The sequence below is a fragment of the Bombus terrestris genome, chromosome 7 (assembly GCF_910591885.1).
Source record: "Bombus terrestris chromosome 7, iyBomTerr1.2, whole genome shotgun sequence".
In the NCBI taxonomy this organism is placed as follows: Eukaryota; Metazoa; Arthropoda; class Insecta; order Hymenoptera; family Apidae; genus Bombus; species Bombus terrestris.
Window position 1 is genome coordinate 20780038 of NC_063275.1, and position 25323 is coordinate 20805360.

A 25323-nucleotide genomic window follows, 5' to 3' on the forward strand; every position below is an offset into this window, starting at 1 on the left:
CGGTTAATTAAAACCAGTTACCAACTGGGCTCCTAAATGAGAACTATTAAGTTAATCCTCTATTAGATTGTGCTTAAAGAGATGTATATGCTGATACAACATACATGAAGCACATTTATGAATTAGTAATAAGTTGTTTCATAAATTTAGGTATTTTTAAGTCAGTCTATTATTACTACAAGTATATAATAAAGACACAATAGTTTCTGATTCTTGAATAACTTTCAATATCAATTGCAACATAAATATCGTGATTTATCAATAATTTAAAGAAATTATTTTTAAAAAAATTTATGGAATATGTCAATGAATAGCAATTTTGAGTTATAATCTAATAAATTGTTTAATTCCCTTCTCTTTAAATATATCCTTTTTATATTTGTAAGACATTAAAAATATTTAATTGGAAAAAAGAAAACTGTAGAGGTTAAAATAAATTGATACATTCAACTGATTAAATACACAATACTTTTTGAATAATGTATTTCATGATAAAGTTTGTTATCTTGAAAGGGATTAACAAAGAATACCTTTTCCCTTTTCGTTCGTTATACAGAGATGCAGAAATTTAAAATAAATGTAAAATGTCATTAAAATTAAAAATCTTTCATACGAAACGAAGTAGGACGTAAAAGCTCCAATATTATTTTACGTTATATTTCTTTCATTTGTCCTCCTTTCAAGTAAATTTTTGCACTACCGAATGGAAAGTCCATGAATCTTTTTAAATCCTGACACACCTGTTTAAAGTACCATAAGAACGAAGGTTACATCACGAGGTATGAGTCAGACAAGTAATTCTCATTAGTGTCGACGAATTTCGTTGTCACAAAATGAGTCCTCCACTATGGTTAATGTATCGGAAATGAGTACAGCTTTTACCAAACATGGTCTGACCAAATTTTGTTTCAGATTCCATTCAATTATCACAACTTGTTTGAAATTAACATTCACTGAAGTTTCATTCATCACATGTCATTAAATGAATTCTTGACATTGTCAAATCTCGAGATGTGCGTCACACTTGTAGAAATTTCTTGTATTCACGTATGATAAAGTTTTATTAAGAAAAGAGACAATGACTAAACTAATTAGGAGAAGCTTTATTATATACTTTATTAAATATCTGTGTATGTAATTACTAATGAATAATAACGGAATATCTGTAATACTTCTTTATTTCTAATATAAGATTGTTATTCAATCTTCAAAATTATTCTGATATTATTACGAATGCTTCAAGAAAATATAATTTCTACTTTTACAGTTATTCCATCCAGTTACTCCACTGTATTTTACTCCATCCTTACATATATTCCTTTTTACTTGTTCAATTTTTGTAATCAGTCAATCACAAACCATCTCTTCTCTCCTTCCATTAATGTATACATTAATATTCCATTTATTGTACTTCAAAATATTCCCTTAACATAAGCAATCTTTACTATTCTATAAAACATAAGATATGCTAAGTAATATTTTAACACAATATAAATGAGGAATTTAATAAACGAGACAATATCTATAATATTCGTTTTTCTAATTTTTATAATTTCATCTTTCCTTGTACATTCTCTATTTCATATCAATATTGATATAATAAATAATCTTTATTATATTGTAAAATGAAAAATATTCAGATTTTGATCAAACTTTTTCCGATGAATCTAGAAAAAAGGTAAACCTTAACATAAATAATATTAAATCATCATGGAATTCATGCCCAGTATCATTAGAGAGATTCTATAAGTATCTGATTAACTTCGATTTCTTAAAGAGCATTCGTATATCATAGCTTTTCTTTACTTTTCAATCGATGCAATTGGCCAATGTGGATTCTCAGTGGCTCAATTATATTTTAATAAATCCTACACTAAATGCTTAAAAAACCAATTAAACTCTATCTACGTGTTCCTTCCTATTCACGCAATATCCACGATCGATCAAAGTTCAGAAATTTCACTTTCATTTATAGATCGCATTTTCTATTAGCAAACAATCGTTCCCAGATTATCTGCTTTACGTAACCAAGACAAAAGATAAATTAATTACAGAATCTTCACGGATCGATACAAATTCACTTCCTACTGACTTTCTACGTCCTACAATTATCCGGCATAGAAGAATGGTATTATCCGCCGATCATTTTCAAAATAATTCATCGTCAAATTTCACGACATTGTGGAGACCGGGCACTCGCTATTAATTCCAATGTCTCATTTACGTTTACGTTCCTGGCTCGCTCATGATAGCAGTAGATACAACGACCGGTCGATGTATCTATGGAAGAGCTGGCGCCGCGAAAGCTCTAGAAGGCTATCCATAAAACATGCTCACTCGAACGAGGAGAAAGGAGCGAGCGAAAGAGCGAGCGAGATGAAAAGGGTAGCTCTGACGAGAGAAAAGAAACCGAACGTCTTCTCGACACGCTTGTCTTCTGTGGCCACCAAGAAGCGTTTAGCCAAAGGGAGTTCGTTTACACGGAGGGTGTAACGGAGGGACGTTAAGACAGAAAGAAAGATGGGAAAAGAAGCTGTTGAACAGTAACGGTCCATCGTCAAGGGAATATCCACTTAAACGATCGATCATATGGTATAATGTAGTTTAATCGTGTAGCTCTTTGGATGTTTTCATATCGCATCGTCTGTTCTCGAACCTTTTTAATTTTCGATTATGTTCATATTTTCTAGTGAAGTTGTAGCTTCGGTAAATATTTTTGTATTGACAAGTAATAACATTGAGGTGTGTTAAATTTTAATTAGGACATAAATTTTTGTAGAAATACATAGAAAGTATAGAAATACTTTGTTTGTTAGGAATATATTTTTTGGCATAGTTAGAATATTACTTATCTAATTCGAAATACAATATAATGTACTATAAAGAATAGTTGAGAAATAGTTACATAGTGTGACACACGTTACATGAAGGTTCGATTCTTTAGTAATATGTAACTTGAAATATATATAATGCAAAAGCCATGAAGCGGATTTAGAAACTGTAATACTTTGCGTAATTCGAAAAGTAAATTTTGATAACACGATACAACGTTAAAAATTAGTTTACTTAATCGTTTACCAGAATAAGATTCTTCACTCAGAAAACGAAAAAATAATCATAATTATAACATCGATGTTTGTATTGAAATTAAAAATACGAAGTACCTTCCCATAGAGCGAGAAGTTTGAATATTTATACGCGTGTGTAAGATACTATTTTTAAGTGATTTTAAGTGGTAAGTTTAAAATAACTTTAAGGAAATCGACATTCACATTCTATCGGTACCAATTATACAAATCAGTCTCCCCATAAAAATCGTAAAACTTAGAGGAAAAGAACGAACATCGCTAATCGTAAGAATTTATGTACATTGAGCAATTTCCTTAGATAATACCGTCAACATCGATACAGGAACTTATCAATTTCCACATTATCAAAGAAAAACGAAGCACTTTCATAGAATTTTAATGCTCTTTCATTAACTAGAAGCGATCAAAGGGGATGCCTTTGCGGGAAGCAGCGTCAGACGCACAAAGATGCAAACAGACACAAATTACGCAGTGCTACGCTAGCTACGGCAATTTCAGCTTGTTTCCTTTTAAAGTCCTCCGCTCGACGGCTTTTTGCGTGCCCTTTGCGCCGCGGAATAGATCCGCGAACCGACTCGATCTTCCTGTCTCTCTCCATTCATAAAACATAACCTTTTAAACGAGAACGAAGGGCATACCCATCGGTGACAGAGAGACTGGCCGGGAAAAAAAAGGAGCGAAACGGAAAATCGAAGAGGAGAAAGAGAACGATAATGAGTACAAAACGGAAATACGGTTCCTCGATGATGAGAGGGAGCGAGTTTTCTTAGCGTTCGTTTTATACGAAGATCGAGGGACGTCAGACAAGAGGTTAATTTTACCGTAAGACAGAAGAAAACAAAAAGATAAAGAGAAGGTGAAGGAGAAGGAGAGTAATAGGAAAGAGCAAAAAAGATGTACTGAGAAATATACCGCGCGAGAGGTACATTTCCGTGAGTTAATTGAAAGTTAGATACATGCGAAATACAAGTTGCTCGAGCATCGAACGGTGTCAGGGGTCGTTAGTCGATGAAATTATTTCATCTCGATGGCTCGTTAAAACAAACATGGCAACGGCGATGCACGCTTTGTGCCGTTGGATTGGAGGAGAATTAAGTACGAAAGGACATGACAAAAAGGAGTCGAATGGTTCCACTTCGAGCCCGAGTCTTTCCTTTCTTACGCCCTGTGTCTTGGCACGCATTAATTCGTACCACGTTTCTTTGGTATAATTGATCCACATACCGATCCAAGTGCTTTTAGGCACGAGTGGTCTCTGCGTTTTCGAGTGGACGTCTTCTTTTTTACTTTAGCCCCCCCAGAGGAACGAGCCGGCCTTATCCGTGCTCCGATTCTACGCTCAACGCTAGGCTATTCGACTGGCGAAAAAATTTTCTAGCCAGATAAACGGACAGCACGTCCACGGACGCTTTTAGCATTATGATTTTTACCAGGTTGAAATGTTACACTTTGATAAATGAACTAGATAGTCGAGTTTCGGTCTGACTTCGCGTTACTGCCTCGATATTGAAGTGTTTCTTTAGTACAAGTTCGTTGTTGATGCAAGATGATGTATAGGAGAAATATACTCGACCTATGATTTAATGCGTGATTTGAATAAATGAGACTTACAGGCTATATATTCATGAAATATAACATAAGTTATAATTTTTTGCAATAGTATGTGTTTGAGAATTCCTTGAATATAAATGCACCTAAACTTCGACAACCCGTGTAACGCTATCAATAAACCATTGTCAGTTAAAAATGAGAAGAAAAATGAATAAAGACGATAAGCGGTTACCTTTTTATTCTTAGAGAAGTCTAATAACGATAGAAATCTTCGTTTATAGAAAGTTTCGTACAATTAAAATTTAGATATCCGTATGTCGAGATATTTGTCAAACTTCATTTTCTAGAAAAAGAAAAGAAAATCTTACATTAGAAAACTTCGTTCTACATATTCGATCATATTTTCTATGTAAAATCATTCTATTTCCATACTAATGCAACATAAACATAAACTTTCATATTTTATCAATTTTATTTATTTCAAGAATGGCATAGAAGATATCGTATCTCTGGAAATAGACTTTCCCGAAATTTCAGCTTGACAGGAACTGGAACGCTCGTTACTATAATTTCAAGTAACAAGTTCATGTGTAGTGGCAAAAATAAAAGTGGAGGATAAACTTTAATTCCGAGCCGCTTGGTTGGCACGCAAGATAAAACCAGACGCTGGAATCTTGGTAGTGCAAATCAATCTTATTGCTAGTCTCGTCTAGTTTGTTTCTAGCAAAAGGAATTCCTGGAATTTTATCAGTGGCGTATTCAGAAGGTATGCCAGCTTGTAACTGCACCCCGGAAATTTTCCAGTAACGGAATATCCGTTTACGTCTGTGCTTAATGTTTCTTTCCTTTATCATTGCACGAATCAGAAGTTTCACAGGTAGCTAAAGAACACGATCTCGCTTCGATGTTTTAACTTCAACTTAATTTTAACGATTCGATAATAAACAAATAGTTTCGTGATATGAATAAGAAAATATCAAAATATCAAATATCAAAATTCTAATTTATTCGATTAGATTTCAATTCAACTTTTATTCCAATAGTTTTTATTTTCCACCGTTAATTTAGATTAGTCTTTGCTTGTCATTTTCACACGAAGCTCCATTCTCTTGATTATCTTTATTCACCGTTATGTTCCAAAATAGCAAAATGAAATGAACCGTAAAATTGTTCTAAAAAAAATAAAGCGAATTGAGAAAATTTGACACGAAACACGCATTAATTAACAGGTATGAATAGTACTGTGTATCGCCTAAGTACGTTACTGCATTTTATTCGCGACCTCCTCGCAAAAAATCGTCGAAACCGAAGTGAATCCGATCGTGAAAGAGGGACGGCGATGAAAATAGATCTTCTGGTTTTGCCTTGCAGATTCCTTCAGGTGCACCGAAATTACATTTACCGAGGGAAGCGTTCCGAGCAGAGATAGCATTGATTATCCTCCGTTTGTCGCGTTGCTGGACAGCTTCTGTTCACTTGACGAGAGAAAAAAGAGGCACGTACTTCCAATTATGTAAATTAACAGCGGGTATATAACGAAGTCATCTTTTGCATATGTATGATCGAATAGAAATAAGAAGAACGAAGGTCCGGTAAAGAAAGATTTGACTAATCGTGGGTGTCACGCTTATTTTTTTCTTACTTTTAACAAACAAGTAAAATCTATTTCTTCTATTGTTAGGACAATTTTAGACAAAGGTATTGGTCATTTGAATATAGGAAATATTATAGAAATGTTCCATGATCATACATACAGTTAATTACAGTGTCGAAAATACATATACATAACTATATACAGGAGATCTCAAATTTAAACATGAAAACTTCGGGAACGTGAAAGGGAACGATAAACTAGGAAAAATGTCCTGCAGAGATTTGCTTGCTTTGGCTCCATTTTGAAGAAGATCGCAAAGAAAGAAACAAAAACGTTTTCGTTTTCTCACTTATTTATTTATGTTATCATCTAGTTATCAACGAAGATGAGATCAAATCGTAACTGCGGTGCATCAAATATGACCTGAACAATTCCTTATTCCAATTATAGCTGTCACTGTTAAATGTAACGCTTGCGTTACCACAAGGGGCCAGCATTTTAAACAATGTCTTCATTAAATCTTATCTCAATAGATAATGATCGGTAGCATAAAATACTCTCTAATTTACAAATTAAAAATTCTAGTTCCTCATATATATTTCTTATAATTGCAATACTAAACTCGTTCGTCTCTATCTCTTTATCGTGCATTTATAGCAATCCTTTATAGCAACGTTATTAATTATAAGATATTAAGATCAAATCTATAGCCGTATACAATTCCTGCGATGATCCATCAGCTTATCCTTCCTTCGTGAGAAAAGAATTACGAGCAATTTTCCGGAGCCGGAACAGAATTAAACGACCTTAACAAAACACGCAACGAAGAGCCGCGTTTTCCTTCTATGCATTTATTATAATTTCTTTGCTGAATGTGTAATGTCCCGATCTTTTATACGAAATAACAGCTCTTCCCCCGATCCGTTCCCGTAAATTTGCTCTTAGATCATCCGCGCAATCAACCGCGTGTAATTTACTTTGGACTCGCCGTGCACGGTTTTATTATCAACCGTCCCTTTGTAATTTGTTATTCGATAAAACACAGAATGGGAGGAGCTTTTCCTTTTTCTTCGTGTCCATCGCGCTCTTACCACCACGAAAACTGCAGAAATTCCCTTTTACCGTAATTATCATCCACGAAACCTCGGGGCTCAAAGTTCTCTTTCTAGTCGTCGAAAAAACGCGAAGACGGTTTTCACAATGCGTTATAAAGCGCGCGTAACATGTCCGCCGCTCGTTACAGTTTGCCCAATAAAGAGCACAAAGAATATCCTTTCACGCGGATCCATTATGCCGTTCGTGAACGCATTGAAGCCTCGTTTCGCGACGCTTAAAAATAGACGGTAATGGTTTTCGCGTAAAGCCCAGCCGACTCTTAATTATTAACACTTCATAACAATGCCCGTAATAAAGCACGTTCACGTGTACGTGTCTATATGTTGATTATCGCAATACGCGCGTTACGACGAAATGTCCTGAAGGAATTGTTAGGGAGCGTTTGGAACGAGTTTAAATTTAAACGTAGACGCCTGGAACGTCTCGTTTCGCGCGGATTTTAGCAACACTACCGTTGAATTCCACCAGAAGACTTTTGGGCAACTAATAATAGTATTCGAACGCTTATGAACATCTTTTCTTTAGGTGTTTAAGGGCTTGGTTATTTTAAGTTACTGTCTACAGGGTTGCAGTCCTCAGACTTGAGACAATGTTAGAAGTTACCGCGAAGTAACTGTATTTTTTCTTTACATTGGTACAGCAAAGTCAATATAAAAATTCTTCTTCGAGAAACAATTAATTGGAGCAGTATTTTACTGTCTATCGATTACAAAATGTATTAGAAATACAAAAAGTTTTAATTGCCAAAAGCAAGAGATGTTGCCTACATTTGAAATGTTCGAAAACTCGTTTCTAATTAAGTGTTGCTGTATTAATTTTGCTAAAAAATTTATGGCTCGTTGCTAAGCCCAACTTATTCTTTTATTGATTATCGATTTGCCTCGTTAAATTGCAAATGCTTAATAGAGTTATCAAATATTTATTAAACATCGTATATATTTAATCAACCTACGATAAACCTAATTTTCGTTACTATTAAAATTAATCAAATTCTATATCCTCCATTGTTAAATACATTAAATACGGCTAACAATATCTAAATCAGCACACTTCCATTTGCGATATCCTCGGACTATCCGTATTCCGAATGTGTAGCCAATTATAATCCACACCTCAAAATAAATAAAATTCAACTTTATCGTACAAAATAACACCTTTAATAACATTTATTATCTTCTTCAAATATAAATAATTGGTTCAACGGTCGTGCTAATCTTACCACGTATGCACGTATATTGACACGACAAACAAGCAAGAAAATAACGAATATAATTCACATTCATCACATCAAATTATTTTTCATCGATATAATATATTCAAATAATTTCCTTCCAGATCGCCATTATAACCAAGCATATGATTAACGTTTTATTGATGGACACGTTTATGATGAATAACGACCTATTATCATTTATTGCCACGGGCATTTAAACAAAAATGAGGAAGAAGGTCGATCGTTTCCCTCAAATTGTTTAATGAGAAACAAAGCACTCTCGATATCTATATACCATAATACAATTATTTTTTATAAGACCCTAATGGACGTTCCTCGTCGTTGCTACAGTATTAACATTATCTTCTGATATTCAGTCTTCTATCAGAGTTTTATAAAACAAAATTTAACAAATGTAAAGACGAAGCACTTAAATAGAACTCTACCTTATTCTACATTTGTCTTCTATTGGTGTGATGACAGCTTTATGGTAACAATCGCGTACTACATACCATCGAATTTTATCGTACAACATTCGATGCCTCAATAACTTGTTATGGCGATAAAAACTTATCTTTAAACAATTTATTAAAAAATTAATTATTCGTTGTGCAAACAGAAGGAAAATTACAACAAGTTTTATTATCGTTCGACCATCGTTGTTCGAACAATGAAAAATTTAGGAAATTTATTGTCGACAGAAAAATGAACAAATAACACAGGAATTACGTGAAAATGTTATAAAAATTGTCACTGAAAGGGCACGCATTTGTAAAGCAGCTAGAGATGGCCATTTCGTCATTATCGTACTTCGCAGATAATTATAATAAAACGATAAATTATTGATAAACGACATATTTCTTATTTCGTTGAACAATTCTTTAAAAACAAGCTGACAAAACTTCTTTTATATCGTCATGCATATATACAACTACCATCAAAAACATCAACGAAACTATCTCCAGACCGGCTCTATCTATTTTACAAAGACGAGTTCCATAACAGCATGGTACTTAATCCGTCGATCGAAATGATCTCGCCGTGTATGCACACGCATCGTTTCGTCAAGGAATCGGGAAAGTAACGAGTGCACTCTCTCTCGGCAAAAGAAGAGAGGCTCGCTCGAGGTGTTTTGAAACGTATGGAGGTTGCCGAAGGAACGGTCGAACAGATATTCCGGTTCGTGAATAAACTGCCGATGGCAAGGCCACAACTAACGGCCGCCAGACTGGCGTCGATAATCCTGCTGCCGTTTTGCACACACGTTCAACAATCCACGCACCGTTCCACCTCCGCTTCGCGCGGCTTCCTCTTTCGCCCTCTTCTTTTATCTTCATCGCACGGTGTATCATAATTCGGTTTTACGACATCGGCGACACCTTCGAGATCGCGGTTGCGATCCGCTCGAGAAAAAGCAACGTGCCCTCCGGTACTTAAAAATTTGTGACTCGCGTTTCACGGACATCTTCATTCAAAACCGATTACCTACTCAACCTGTCGGTTAATTAATTCGACCCGCAGCGAGTATTTGCTTGCTTCCGCCATGATTCCGCCATCGTGATAAGTCACAAAGTGGATTTTAATTCAATTTTACTGTCAGAGACGCTGTCAGAGACATTTTCATGGCCACGTTTAACGCATCGATAAAAGGAACCCTTTTTTGGAGAAGCTCACGACTCGAACAAGTTTCTTCGTGCTCTTTCGTTTCTCCCTTTTCTTTCGGTCGTTTTTCGGCAGATTTCTTGCTGGTTTTTTTTTAGCAAGTTGCAAGAACAACTTCATTTTGTTAGCGTGATATTCTTGTTCCAGTGTTCGAGTCGTTGGTATACTTATACCGATGATCATACATTTTTTATTTTCGGTGCATTTAATTAATTTGGTTAAAGATAAAAGATTGATTTATCTGTAAAAGAAATATGTAAACTTCTTTCTAGAAGATAAAGGTGGGATGTATATTAATTTGTGAAATTAATGCGAAGGAAATATTGAGAAATTATTTGCGAAATCGACAGGTGTGTAGTTATCGGAGAAATGATATCTAGCGAAGTTCTAAAAATCAGCTGCAATGATTGCATTGGCAAATTTTTAATCATTTGTATTGTCATCGTTATCGTATTTCTCAATATTCGATATTGCGGATAAGATATTTGACCGAGCAATTAGCTAATGTTGAAACGTCAAGATAACCATACTGACTCAGATCACACAAATATATCACGTGAATGAGATATGATTGAATCCGCTTTCGCGATAATTGCACTCGAAACGCTCAAACATACTCTCGACAAGATCACCTGTCAGAGCAACTCGTAAAATCAATAGGTTACATGAAATTTATGTTTTAAAATACAAAAAAAAAAAAAATGAAGATGATAAATTATAACGAAAGAAAGTTACCATTGGATATGATTGCTATTAATTATTAAGATGAATAAATGGTTTCAAGAAAATGTACGATATAATAAAAAGAGAAGAAAAGGCTGAGTCCTCCGTGAAATCAGGAGGTTAATGAAAAATAGATACGAGCGTTTAAAATAAGATTTTTTAAATAAACCGTACTATCGATACAGATTTTATTTGAAATATGCAATAATAATAATAGAGCGAAATTAATACTACATGCCCCATTTGAATATTTATCGAATCCAAATACGAATTTAACAGAAAATAACGAAAGATGAGAAAGAAAAATTGTAAAGATCCTGTATGTCCAATAAATCGACACCCTTCAAGGTACTTAAGAATAATTGTAAAAGTGGTATGAATATTTTTCATGCAAAAATTGTATCGTTTAAGGCATCGCCCTACGAGTAACAGCAAATCAAAGGATCGAACAACTACATCAAGAAAACGCAGTCGCACAACGAGTTGTAGAAAGTACTTTAGATAATCTTTGCGTTGCATTTTTTTTTTTTTATGATTTTGCAACTTCGACAATTATTTTCTTATGGTTATGCGACGAAGATATAAAGTACATGATTTATAAATAAAAAGGTATGTTCTATGAATAAAGATTTTCATTTGATTTCCAGCAAAATGTGCCAAGCTTCGAGATCGACCGTAGAAAGTTCAACATCGATGTCGAGGACACGGTGAGAGGGTGATAAATAAATTATAGTCTTTGTTGCAGCCACCTGCATATTTTGCAAGGAGCATCGTAGCGACAGATCCTTTACAATCTTGCATTCTTTAAGATCCTTATTCCCATGCCATTTCAGTGATTCACAGAATACCTACTACAGTCGTTAAAATTAACACGTTACCTAATATAATAAACACGCATGGATTTCGAAATACAATTAAACGTACTTAGAACCGCGCGTAATTATTCTATATCAATATATCGAATAATATTATACTCGTCATGCATTTTAATAACATTATATAACACCCATTTTATGATGTTGGAGAATTAATTGTAGGAAGAACTAATGGTTCACTTGGAAGATAGAAAATATTTTTTCATGTACCGTTTAAGCGAAATAAGTGTAAGAGAAGATCGGAAAGTAAAATTTAGTACAATTAGTATTTTCTGATTCTGCCAGAACTTCTTTATTCGAATTTATACTAGTCAATATAAAACATATATAGAAGAAGATATTAACTTCTCTGATTTTAAACACTAGATACCTAATAAAGTCGCAGTTATCAATTTTTACGTAAAATTCGAGTAAAACTTGTCTTGAACTATAAAGTTTGCCTGTATTAGGATAATTATGAGCGTTATTGTGCATGCGTCGAACTAAAAAGAACTTTCTTTGTAATTCATGAGTATTTAACTTTTGAACCACAGCACAAGAAGCAGAGAATCAATAAAATCATGCAGATCGAGGTCGATCTGTCGTAGATCGCGCAAAAAAAAGGTCTGCCACTGTCGCAGAATACGAGAAGCTCGCAAGCAGGCAAGTCCGCCAAGAAAGAAAAAGCGCATAAGATCTCGATGTAAAACGTTGAAAAAGAACCAAACGCCTCTCTGCATATGCGTCAAAGGATCCAGTTCGCAAGATCTAAGGAAGAATTGCAAATGTCCATCGACGTGCCCAATGCTTTCAAAATATGACGATTGTTGCTGCATAAGAAAGAAGGTATGCAAAGCAACCAACTATAATCAACAAAAGAAAGGCAGTATAGTCATCCATTATTTCTTATAAAAATAGTAACTTCGTATCATAATTCAAGATAATAAATGAATAATATTCATGCCAATAACATAATTTTAAGAGATTAAATTTCTATTTTAGAGAAATAGAAGCAAGAAAGGAAATAATCCAAAAAATAATCCAAGAAACAATCCAAAAAAGAATTCAAAAAACAATCCAAAAACTAATCCAAATTCAAATCCTGGAAGAGGAAGATCGGCACGACAATGTCGCTGCAAATCACCTACATCAAAGTTAGGATCAATTAAATAACATATATATATATACACATATATAAACCCTCCTTTATATCGCAAATAGAATAATATTTTTATAATTGACATTTAGTCCAAAGAGAAACATATTTGCAAGAGGACTGTCCAATTTACGTAGGAAGCTACAACAATTTGAACTTCCTTTCCGTCGGTATGAAAAACTAATATGCAATGGTAATAATCGAACAAATATGGCTATTAATATTTTTGTTTCAAACCTAGACATAATAGGAAACAAACATGCAGAACATGCACCGACCGATGTTACTCGAGAGTTTCTTCAAAGAACCGAAGTCAAAATGCGCCAGTAAGCATTTGCGAAAACAAATGAGTAAGCAGACGGTATTATACTATTGAAGTAAACTTATATATATATTTTTTTTTTTTATTTTAGGAGAAGAGGAAAGTGAAATTCTGCAAATAAGGGTAACAATGAATTGGTATTTCTGATAAATGTTTCGTTTGTATTTGCTTACAAAATCAATGTAAGTGCTCGAAGACTCGATGAACAAGCGAATGGATTTTGTCGTGCTGGATATCTCTCGCGTGTTTCAGAAACACGCTGAATTATACATACAAGAAGGCGTAGACGAACCAGCTGACCCACAGTTATGATTCGTAGGCTCGAGGCGAGAGAAAATTGTTCGTCACGAGTCTTTTGCATGTTGCCAGAACATTCGCCAGCATTGTAACGTATACAGTTACAAGACAAGTGATTAATAGTGATCGAAAAACGCCTGCGTAGTATCGCACGACAAAAACCACTCGTTTGCATCGGGACTGAGAGATATCTTCGATTTACGAGCTAATGGCTTGTACGCTTAATAATTAAGTAATGCGAATATAAATTATAAATCGATAAATCATACGAAGGTATTAAGCAGCGTCCAGTGAGAATCATTTTTTCCAAGACCTTTGACGAACTAAGAATCTGCTTTATGCTAAGAAAAAAGAAAAAAGAAGTACATCGCCAAGCGGAGCATATAATATGAACGACAAGAACAATGAACAATCTATTCGATATTTTTAATTACGTCAACCAATACTATTCAATCCAAGATACGATACACAAAAATATAAAAATGAAATTAGTGTTTAAATATTAACGTATATCTTTTATTTTTACGATATTAAATAGTCCATATGCATAAAGAAGTTTCGTACATATCCGTAAGATACTGTTTTATAAGTATTCTAAAATCTATAAACCTGAGCTTTGAGAATTTCAAGATCGCTTTTTTTTCAAATTAATATTCTTCTAACAATTAAATCTATAATCTGGCACGCTACATCTTCGCGGATATGTCATGCCGTAATTCTGCAAATAAGTATCATAAATAGGTACAGCTGAAAAAATATAAAATTGTAATATCTGTAACAACAATCCACGTTTTTTATATCGTGTGTATTTCGTCTATAAATATAGTAAAATGTTCCGTGTGACTCGCCCAAGGCAGTGATCGTAAATGAAGAAGAAAAATGTCATGATTATTTCTCATACATACTTGAATACATATTGTACATATTCATTCATCATACAAACGACATTTTATTAAATACCTACACTATTTATACTGCATCAATCATCCTTCCTCCATTGAAACGAAATAAAAAACATCTCTGGAGTTTGTTTATTGTTAAAATATATGTATATCGTCGGTCTCTGAAGCACCAAGCTTCAAACATCCTGCTTCGATGCGAAGTTCTGTGATATAATGAATCGAGACGAAGCTCGCGGATGGTAAATTAAACTATTACGTAACGTACTATGTTATCTTCAATACATTGGAATGATCAGTCTCTTCTCACAGAATTGGCTCTCAACCGCTTCTTAAACAGATCCAGCTGATTGTCAAGCCAAGCGAGGCAATCACATTTTTACATATGGCATGAGATATTTAATAAGAGTTTAAACAATTCGATTAAATAGGTGCTATAAGCGCCGACAATTGGCAAGTCTAATAAGGTATTTATCTCAATACCATCCCTAGTTCTCATTGTTAGGGAAAAGATACGTATACATGAAAATATAAATTCACCGTGTACTGCGTCTGTTCGCATTACGTAACTGCTTTTCAATTTCAAATTGTCTCAAATCTGCTCTCTGTAAGAAATCTTGACGTTCTAAATATCCGTCTTTACCTTTGTTATGAGTACTAATTTCTTCCTCTAAATTTTCTTGTTTCTTATAATTGTCCCAATCCAGCTTGGACTTTTCTAAAGTACTAATTTTCGTTTTTTTTCCTAATTGACCAAGGACAGAAGAAATACCTCCCAAACCAGCCCGTTTAAAACCTTTACCCCTTCCGGATCCTCTTCCTGCAGGAGGACCAGGGTTTCCTGTCTTCTCAGAATTTTCAGCAGAGGATAAAGATAGTCTTGCTTCTGCAGAGTCTATCGAGACTTCTTTTTCAACCTTCACTTCTTCACCAGCAAATTCAAATACCTTAGTTATCTTTACTTTTTCTTCTACTTTTGGCTTTTCTATGGGTGGTGATTTCTCTTTTGATTTATTTGACGCGCTTTGTGGCTTAGATTTAGGTACCGTTGCTTTAGAAATTAAAAATACAATAATGGGTAAAATAACAGCAATGTACGTATAATTCAGCAATGCTAATCAATTTATGGCTTAAATTATTTACCTGTATCCTTCATAAAGTCAGCCCAAAGAGAGTCAGCTCTCTTTTTCTCTTCTTCTTCTGTAAGTTGTTTTTTCTCTTTTGATCCTTTTTCTACTTCTTCCTCTTCTAGCTTTTCATCAACTTCATCTTCTACTTTTTTTCTTGTTCTTCTGTGCTTCTTAATTTTAGACTTTATGACTTTCTTTTTTCTTCCTCTTCTCTTTGTTGTTTCTCTTTTGTTTTCATCATTTTCATCCTCAGGACCACTTTCCGCATCACCTTCAGATTCTACTTCAGACACAGGCTCACTGTCTGCACCATCAGGAACATAATCTTCATCATCTTCATCAGAGTCAGAAGGCAATTGATGTTCCTCAGTCATACTTATATAATTAAAACTTTACTTTTATGATAACTATAAAGAAAGCATATTATGTATTTATTGAATCCAATCTAAATTAATCAACACAGTGTCATTGTTTAATGTTCCATTATATTAACAAAGAGTTATTGAAAAATTTGAATCTATATTATTTGTAAAATAAAATTTTAGATATACACTTACTTTAAAAGCTTTCACAAGATTTTATACAGCATTTGTTAATAAAAAAAAGATAAACTTTTGGACTCAAATAATACACAAACAATTGTTTTCACAAAATAAACTTCATCGCGTTTCGTATACAAATATACAACCTAACCTCTTTGAAGTACGCAATTCCATTAATAATCGGAAGTCAATAACTTAGTTATTGATTATGGGTATTTTAGTACTTACTTATTTTCTCAAAAACACGACCGATCGTGCTAAAAATTCAGTTACACGATGAGCTGCCTTCCGGAACGTTCGTTACAATATTCGAAACGTTATCTTTATTTCGTAGTTCGCCGCTTAATCGTTGTATACTAAGAAACTTTGAATGAAATTTATTACTATTTTAGAAACACACAAATGAAACATTACCACACGTGAGAAAGTCACGAAAAATTAACAACCGAAGAATACAAATCGACTCACGATTCGCAAATGCGTTCGATGCATCTTGCCAGCCATATTTACTTGCTCTTCGAGCGCCTTCTTTCGTGAAACTCTAAACTACAACATCCTGCGTGAATTTGCAACAGTATATGTATATATAAACAAATTACGCTCACATTAGGCAAAATATTATAATTTAATAAGAAATAAACAATTTATCACACTTTATCACAAATAAAGTATCTTTTAAAAATTTTGCAAGCAACTTATATTTCACTCGGACAAATGCAATGTCGACATCTATGTGAAGCTATGTCGATAATTGTAGGATACAGCAGAAAATCAACGAATAATTTCGACTTACCTATCTATGTAATATTTTTATTTTTCATGTCTAGGTACCACCTTTCTTTATTACAAATAGTTCTTGGTATAAACTTAATATGTATCCAAAGGAAAATCTTTATTAAATTTTACATAATTTCTATCAAAGGTATAATTTCATTTCAACATTATTTATTTGTAACCATTAGTCGAAAAATAATAATTTAATAACAATTTAATGGAATATTAATAATATTTATTTACGTATAATTATTCTTAATCATACAAACGTAAAAAATATTTGTCGATACCATACAATTATTATATTGAAATTGATCATATTGTAATCTCTTAAAAATATTTTTAAAGTATTTCTAATTTTTAATATTCATTATGATATATTTATATCTTTAAATATTATCGTATACCTACAGTATATTGTTTCAGAATTAATTATTAAAATTATATTTAAGAACTAGTTTAATATTTTAGTGAATAAGAATGTATCAATAAATCAATGTATATTCATGAAATCTGAGATCACAGTAATTTTCACACTTTTGAAATTCCGTCCTATACAAATGTTTAGTTACAAATATCTTGAAAAGCGAACATGGTCAATTACATGGAAAGGAGTCAAATTGCGGAGGAACTTTCACGAATCTGTCGAGCAATAAGTCAACTCCTGTTTTAGGATAAGTAGGATCAACTGGGTCACCGCAAACCTCGTATTACAGGATCCATTTCGAATCCTCCTTTCAACGAAATGGTCGACAGCCCGTTCACCAGGATTTAAACCGGATTAATAGATCAATCGGCCCTTTCCTCCTACACGAAATCTTTGCAAGAGGGAAAAAATAGTAACACCGAGTAGAAAACAGGAATAGAAAATTAATCTCATCATGAGACAAATACCTTTAATTCAATTTGATGATATAATTAAGATATGTATCTAGAATATTCATAAAAATTTGAAAAGAAATCTTTTTTTAAAATAATTTCCAATTAGGAAAAAATTCGAGGTAAAATTAAGATCATGATAATAAAGAATATAGGAGATGATTAAAGATAGTTTTATGTAAAGAAAAATAGTGAAAAATTAACGAATTTTTCTCACTAAATGATTGTTGTTAATGAATTTTGTTAAATAAATACTTTACTAAATTTTATTACGATTTAAAGAACTAATAGTAAAAATCGAAGGATATAAAATAAGTTTTCTATCATTATCTTTGAATCTTTCGTTCAATGTACTATAAATTGGCTTTATTCTATGCTATTCATAAACAATGAGATCATTGTACAGTGGTTTATCAAAATTTAATAAAAACTAAACTATACGTATTGCACAGATTATCAAATTTTTACCAAAGAATTATCTTCTAATGAAATAAAATCCTTCACAAAATATTCAATATTTGAAATCAGTCTCAATTATATCTAACTTTCAATTCATGTATTTAATTACGTTAAATAGGATTTTAGGGGACAATAACTACTTAAAAAAACGAAACGGATATCCGGAAGAAAAACATTCGGAGCAAAGGTCAATTCCATACGAAAAAAGCGCTATTCGTGGATATGCGATCCAAAAGAGGATAGAAGAGGAAAGGATGGACCAGGTGGCTGCAGATGACGCAGAACTAGACGATTGGGCGAGAACTTTGAGGAAAAGCAAAAGAGGAGGTCGTGGCCAAGCCGAAGGAAGATGCTTTTACTGTTCAGAAAGCTCCGCCCGATTTTCAGAGGCGTCTCAAATCTCCCTCTTCCCTGCCAATGTTTCTTTTCTTTTCTCTTTCTTACGTTTCCTCTCAGCATCCTTCTCTTCGTCCTCCTCTTCGTCCTCCTCTTCTTGGCTAACAGTTTTGACGTACAATTAGTTTCGCGCGAGCGTCGCGAGCTATCGTGGCATTCCAATAATACAGATCGAAGAAAAAATCAAACTCGTCGGAAGAAAGACAAAGGTGAGGTGTCCCATCTTCAACCCTTGCAAAGTTTCAACGCTTGAAAAGGAATTGGTGCTCCGAAATTCTGCTTCGATCTCGTTATTATTTTTCTCTTCTTTTTTTTTTTTTTTTTTTTTTTTGAGAAACAGTGAAGAAAATTACGACGTATTCTTTCCCAAGGATTTCTTTACGTTCTATGTGTACCGAATCTTCTATTGTCTGAATCTTAAGAAATCATGGCAAAGTTTCACACGCGAAAGGAATTTCTGTTGAAATTGACTCTGAACTTCTGCTTCGATCCCGTTAACATTTTACATCAGTGGAGATTTTACATGATTTTAAATGAGTGAAGGTAGTTCGTAACTTAAGAGTAATATCTTCTTCCCCGAACAAGGTTGTCTTTAATTCCGTGTATTTACGTGAATAAGTTACAATCTTCTTTTGTTTTTTTTTTTCTTTGATCTTAAGAAACTCGTTTGTTAAGAAACTTGTTCCCTGCAGATGCTGCTAAATGATTAAAATAGCTCCTTACGACATTGTAACTACACGGTTCGAAGGAAATTAATATGCAAGGATTTGCATAGTAAAATGAAGCAACTAATAATTGCAGAAAATGCCACGCAAGCGACGCGCTTCGACACCGACGTTGGAAGCCGATGAAGAGGAATTCGTTTCGGAAGAAAAGTATAGTAAAGACGATTTGGACAGTCGTGCGCCAAGAAACGCGGCGAATGCGAGGGAACGGGCTCGGATGAGAGTACTCAGCAAGGCGTTTTGTAGATTAAAGACAACTTTACCTTGGGTACCAGCTGATACGAAGCTCAGCAAATTGGATACCCTTCGTCTAGCAGCTACTTACATTGCTCATCTTCGAGCGGTTCTGCGAGATGACGGGGATGCGCACTCGGAGACTACCAGATCCTTATCTTTGGCGTTGGTAAGTTTTATTTGTGCAATTTAGTTTAATTGTTTTGATAAACGACTGAAAAGATGTTTATGTTAATCGAAACGCGTGTGATAGAATTTGGTGTAACGTAGCATAGTATGGTTTATAATTTATTACTTAGTGTGTTCTGAAAGATTTCCATTGTAATTATTTATTTATTTTTTTTTTATTTTTCATGCGTATTATCTTACCCACTATCTTCTTTTGTGTGTGTGTGTGTGTGTGTGTTCTCCACGATTGCTTCACAATTCAGGAAACAGTCGTTTCTTTTTACTCTGTAACCTTCTTTATTTGTTTACTGTGTTTCTCCTGCTTCTTTCAATACATACGATCAATTTCTCTTTATTCTGTCTGATCAGCCTCTAAAAATTAGTTTTCGACCGACTATCGCCCTTTTGGGTGTCCTAAATAGATTGTAGTCATTAATGTGGATATTTTTACTTCTTATGATTGAAGAGTTTCAGTCGTAAAAGAAGATGATCTGTACAGGCAAATATACAAACCGAAGGATTTTTGAAGCTCCGAAGTATCTTAGATAATACGAAATTGTCATTATTTCAGAATGGGTTTTACAAGTGAATGTACTAAGAGATACGCGTAAGATGACGTGTAACACGTGAATATGTTAACGTTGATAAAAATATGAAAATTTTTATTTGACTCTGTGATCATTCGCAGTAGTCGATTCAACGCAGTAATAATAGTAATACAATAATATAATAATATAGTATTGTAAAAATTAAAAGATTCTTTTTTTCTTTTAATGTTCAAAGTTACTTGCTTTAAACATTGTTATTATACAAATTTTGGAACTACATTAACCATCTAAAAATAAACGGAGCAAATTGTCGAGTTTTCTGCATAATTGCGATTTTCAGTGTCACGATTACGAGTTCGTAAAATAACAGAGAATCCAGGTGGATCCAGTCGGCGTCACAACGCGTCGTCTTCGCAGACACGTTCTCTGTTTACGTCTCTCCAGGTGGATCGAATCACCCTCAAAGCTTCTACCCGTCTTTAGTTAGTTCCATTATTTGGAGAACAACCGTTTATTCCTTTTGCATTACGGGCCAATCGAATTTACATCCTTCTTCTTGTTTTTACGACCGACCAAAATTGTTCTTTAATAAAAGAAAGATTGAAAATGATTTGAAAATTATAGTAAAATATTGTTTAACTCTAAATTGAACGTTCATTTTATTAGGAAATCGTCAGATAAAATTTGTAACGCGCAGAAGGAAAACGTTTCTCAACGATACGGGCTTCTCGAGTTCGCTTTAACGTTTCTTCGATCGAAAAAATGGACAATTTCAAAGGAAGCTTTGACTAAATTTTTTCTCAATATTTTTTATAGTCTTGGCCGTTTGCTCTTCAAGGTGGAAACGCTTCTATGTTGATGAACAACAGTTGCAACGTATCATCGTCAACGTCATCTAGTTCTAATCAGTACCGTGGTCAACAGGGAAACCATGAGATCCAGAATTTCCATCATTCTGGACATCAGAGCGTGTCACTGCGTCATAATCACGAGCCACAACTTTCCTATTTCTAATACATCTGTCAGTGAAGACATTAAAGAGAATATCGTGAGAAATAAAAGAAGAACGTTTTGCTCGCCAACGAGAAGTTTCTTCGTTCACAAAAGTACTCATAATCGAGAAAATCTATTTATTGCAGGGTGCCTTATTATTCTGTTATTTATTTATCTACTCATTTATGTTTGAAAATCGATTACTATAATATCTAGATATCGTAAATATCATTGTAACCAAAGCATAAGTGCTAGTCCAATAAAGTATTTCTATAAATTATAAACTACGATGATTATATGTTTTCAAACTTCTTCTCCCGTAATTAATTTATTTAACTTGGAAATGAAAATCTGAGACGTAATTTTATCAATAAATACGTGATTATGATGATATTTTACGATTAACTTAACAAACGTGTAAAAGTTGGAGAATTTTTATGCCAGTTTAAATAAAAGTTTTAATATGTATTTCGAATAATAAAGAAAGATAGGAAAATATTAAAATTAATCGACTGATATTGAAATTAATTTTCATTTAACTGAATTTTATCTAAAAAATTTAAATGACACGATAATATAGGAATAATATGATAACTTATTCATCTATAGTTACTTTCATATGCTATATTACTTTGACGTAATTAATAATTTAATATCACGAAGCCGAGCTCTCGTTTAATCTCGGAAATTCAAAAAATTATCATTAAAATAGCATTCCGTGTAGTTCCGAAGATATTAATTCCGCGGAAATTTCGAACTGTGGTTGGAAAAATTTATGCTGCTTCCGGAATGGAAACAGAGGAAGGACGTGGTAAGAAAAGAAGGATAAAGAACGTTAAGTTAAATAAACAGCACGAAGGGCTTTTTGTATAAACCCAAAACTAAAATAATATATCTCGTTCCATCTACAAATCGACCGAGGTTGGGCGTATCGTTTAGGTCTCTCATATGTCAATACAAACCATCTCTCGGACTTTGTGAATCATGTGTTCCTTCCTATACTTGCGTGAACGTTCTCAAAAATGTTTTGCGCATTGTACTATTAATGTCCGTGAAAAGTGAATCAATTTTCCCGTTTCGCTTGAACATTTATTTCATTATGGACATAGAACATTACAAAGTTTATGAATATCATGCTACGGAGCTTTACTTCTTTCTTTAAGAAAAGTTAATAAGTACCACGGAGAACGTACGAGAATGTTACTTAAAATTATTAAAAATTCTAATAAACTTGTAATGGACGTACCAATACATTTACGACGTATCAATGTTATAAATTTAACGTTTCATTGGTAAAGAAGAATAAGATGAAGAATTTTAAAAAGCTGCCATGACGCTATTTCAGCACGTGCATATTAATTTGAATCTTATTTTCAAAACGAATAACTTTCTTTATGTTGAATTAATTTAACTTATTTTATGTTGAATTAATAATGTTGAATATGACGTGAAAATAACGAAAGAACCTACGTAATATACTACGTAATAATAAAAAGTATTGTAGCATAAACGAGAAATAATACAGATTTGGCACTCTATTAAACCTCGAGGTTAATATTCTGGAATGCCGACCATCAAAAAATCAGAGTGTTTCTTACGTCTTCTACGATACTCGTCGTCTCAATCGTCGATTACTCAATCATCGATAAGGATGGCATCTACAATATACACCTCGTCTATACTATGGAACGTCACGTCACATGCTCTGCAGTACCGATCATTCAAAAGGTTTTTGTTACGCCCCCTGCAATTTATAATTTTGCGTCGAGTGCAATTACTAGTTCGTTCGAACACGCTTCGTTTATTTAAACAAAATTTTAGTTGGTGTTTGATTAAATAAATTTCTGGATCGAACTCCTTTATCTGAACGTGAACTAGTATTATGTGAACGAGAAATCGTAAATAATAAGGGGAATCACTAAGTTCTTATTATATAAATTTTAGTTATATGAAGTATTTATGATTGTCCCGTGACAGGTTCGAATAAACTAAATTCACTGTGTATTCGATTCAAACACGGAAGTTAGTCGAGTTAGAAACAAAAGTACTGTAATTGCGACGAAGAACAGAATAGACGTGACATGAAATACATCTGCGTGTCCCACGATCTAAAGGTATGTGTAATTTATGATTATGAAATTGAAAATTGTTATACTTCGTTATTACGAGGAAATAAAAATTTTTTCACATCTAGTATATTACGTGCCGATTAATTATTGATTAAAACAATAATTTTGACTAAGAGCTACTACGCTCTTACCTTTCTAACCACGTAATCAGAATCGTCTTCGAAATTATTAATCGCATAAACTATTTCTTTATTTCTACTCTAATTACCACGAACAGGTATGCTACGAATGATAATCGGATTCCATCATTCCATTTTCTACCCATTTTCTAACTAAATGAATAATTGAACCAAAACGATACTTTAACATAATTTTATATTAAAAAATAAAACAGGGTTATGTGTGAACGTATTAGACTTGTATATTTAGTAAGTAATTGTCGAATAACGTTATATGCTTGAAATGAAATTAAAAAAATTTATAAGTTATAAAATATAAGAATATATAAGGATTAAAGTAAAGATTAAAAGACGATTTCTGAGGAATCTGCAATTATTATCATTGGCTTAGCTATTGTAGTATAACTATTTTTCTTATAAACTGGAGTTTAATACATGTAAATTAACACGGTTCTCGAACAAGAACTAGTACCAAGAAAGCGTAAATATTGTTTTAGCTCGTAAAAAATATAAAAGCTAGAATAATGACTATTGCCATTGACTAGTGCTATTGCAATAAATTATTAAATGCGTCACGTCTATTCTGTCGTATTTTATACTAAATTGACACCGTTGGCAATAACGCTAAAGCAGTAAAGAAGAGTAGAGCAGACTCTGAAGCACGTCCAAATTCTAGAGCTTCCGGAATGGAATTATACGTTTAAGGATCAATTCATTCCGTTCTTTGTCCGTGATTTTAGATTTTGTGAAAATGACATTTTATTGTGATATGAACAATCGAATACCCTACTACGTTTTTACTAACAATTTATTCTGTGTTCAATTAACGAAAAATGTTGAGGTTAATAGTATCACGTTTTCTATTTTTTCAATCGAATGTCAGTATCTCACGTGAGATAGCGCTAGTTGCTTGGTCCATAGCAGAAGTGGAATTTTCTGAAATTTTTCAAAAGATGGCGCTTGCCACAAGTTTTCTCCATAAAAGATTTCGAATATAAAAACCATACTTATATCAAATGTTAAGGAGATAATTATAAACGATCGTAAGCGCAAACGTAATTCCTTTAGTCAATCCTTTTCTGAAATTTTCGTTCTCCTTAGGAACGATTACAAACACGAGTGCTCAATTAAACGATTCTTAAATTACGTAGGGTAAATTGGTAGTGTAGTAACCGCACTTTATCCTTTAAGCATTCAATCGATTATTCTGTTACGAAAAAAATAATCGAGAAGCAAAAGGAAAAAGGTTCGCGGAGCGGAAATTCCTTCTGTCACGGCACGGAAATCGCGTTTCAAATCCTCAAGGTAAATCGCAAACATTACGACACGATGCGTATGTGAATCCTGAGGCGGATTCCTATCGACGATTCAAAAAAAAAAAAAAAAAAAGAATGCATACACGCATCTTTCTTGATTGCGATCAAGGCCTCGAAAAGTCCTCGTCGCTCGTTTCTCGGAAATTCTAATATTCCCTCCTTAAGAGTTTCTTCACTTATATATGTATATATCGATAATAGATAAAATTGTTTCACTATCACTTTAGAATGAACCTAATTTAACGATAATACTATTTAATAATATCAAAGGTACTCTAACTTCAAATAATAACATCTAATAATACTCAACATGAATTTGTTCGCATTAAATAATTACTAAATAATACGTATAATTTTTTATTTTTTATTTTTCAAAATTTTTATTATTAAATAAGTTATCATTCTATCAATGATGCCCCATTCTCTATTTTACAT

The 25323-nt window shown here is 33.3% G+C and overlaps 2 protein-coding genes and 1 long non-coding RNA gene across 7 annotated transcripts in view; 2 read left to right on the forward strand and 1 right to left on the reverse strand.

Moving 5' to 3' along the window:
* Window positions 1-8484: 8484 nt before the first annotated feature.
* Window positions 8485-16674, reverse strand: LOC100651370 (craniofacial development protein 1). 3 transcript variants are annotated; one of them, XR_007224485.1, is made up of 4 exons: window positions 16377-16674; window positions 15620-16013; window positions 14542-15527; window positions 8485-10466 (listed from the first exon to the last, which is right to left on the reverse strand). XR_007224485.1 is itself a non-coding variant. In XM_012310619.3 (3 exons), the coding sequence occupies exons 2-3, from the start codon at window positions 15978-15980 to the stop codon at window positions 15013-15015; spliced, it is 876 nt and encodes a 291-aa protein (XP_012166009.1). In that variant the 5' UTR covers window position 15981; window positions 16377-16674; the 3' UTR covers window positions 13421-15012. The 3 variants fall into 3 exon arrangements, 2 of the variants coding, with proteins under 2 accessions (XP_012166009.1, XP_012166008.1); XM_012310619.3 differs by lacking the exon at window positions 8485-10466 and having other exon boundaries at window positions 13421-15527; window positions 15620-15981; XM_012310618.3 differs by lacking the exon at window positions 8485-10466 and having other exon boundaries at window positions 13421-15527.
* A 1995-nt stretch (window positions 16675-18669) lies between these two features.
* On the forward strand, window positions 18670-21762 carry LOC100651487 (transcription factor 21). The gene is made up of 3 exons (XM_003396815.4): window positions 18670-18865; window positions 19458-19784; window positions 21148-21762. The coding sequence occupies exons 2-3, from the start codon at window positions 19461-19463 to the stop codon at window positions 21343-21345; spliced, it is 522 nt and encodes a 173-aa protein (XP_003396863.1). The 5' UTR covers window positions 18670-18865; window positions 19458-19460; the 3' UTR covers window positions 21346-21762.
* A 1331-nt stretch (window positions 21763-23093) lies between these two features.
* Window positions 23094-25323, forward strand: part of LOC125385366 — a 32099-nt gene continuing 29869 nt past the window's right edge. For all 3 annotated transcript variants that reach the window (XR_007224520.1, XR_007224522.1, XR_007224521.1), the window contains exon 1: window positions 23094-23438. This is a non-coding gene — a long non-coding RNA (uncharacterized LOC125385366). The remainder of the gene's footprint in view (window positions 23439-25323) is intronic.

Bases quoted from the DNA above. Each gene is read 5' to 3' on its own strand.
- LOC100651370 (XM_012310619.3), bottom strand. From the start codon at position 15,980: ATGACTGAGGAACATCAATTGCCTTCTGACTCTGATGAAGATGATGAA. The intron at 15,528-15,619 runs GTAAATAATTTA...TAATTTCTAAAG, and splicing joins TGACTTTATGAAGGATACAG to CAACGGTACCTAAATCTAAG.
- LOC100651487 (XM_003396815.4), top strand. From the start codon at position 19,461: ATGCCACGCAAGCGACGCGCTTCGACACCGACGTTGGAAGCCGATGAA. The intron at 19,785-21,147 runs GTAAGTTTTATT...TATTTTTTATAG, and splicing joins GATCCTTATCTTTGGCGTTG to TCTTGGCCGTTTGCTCTTCA.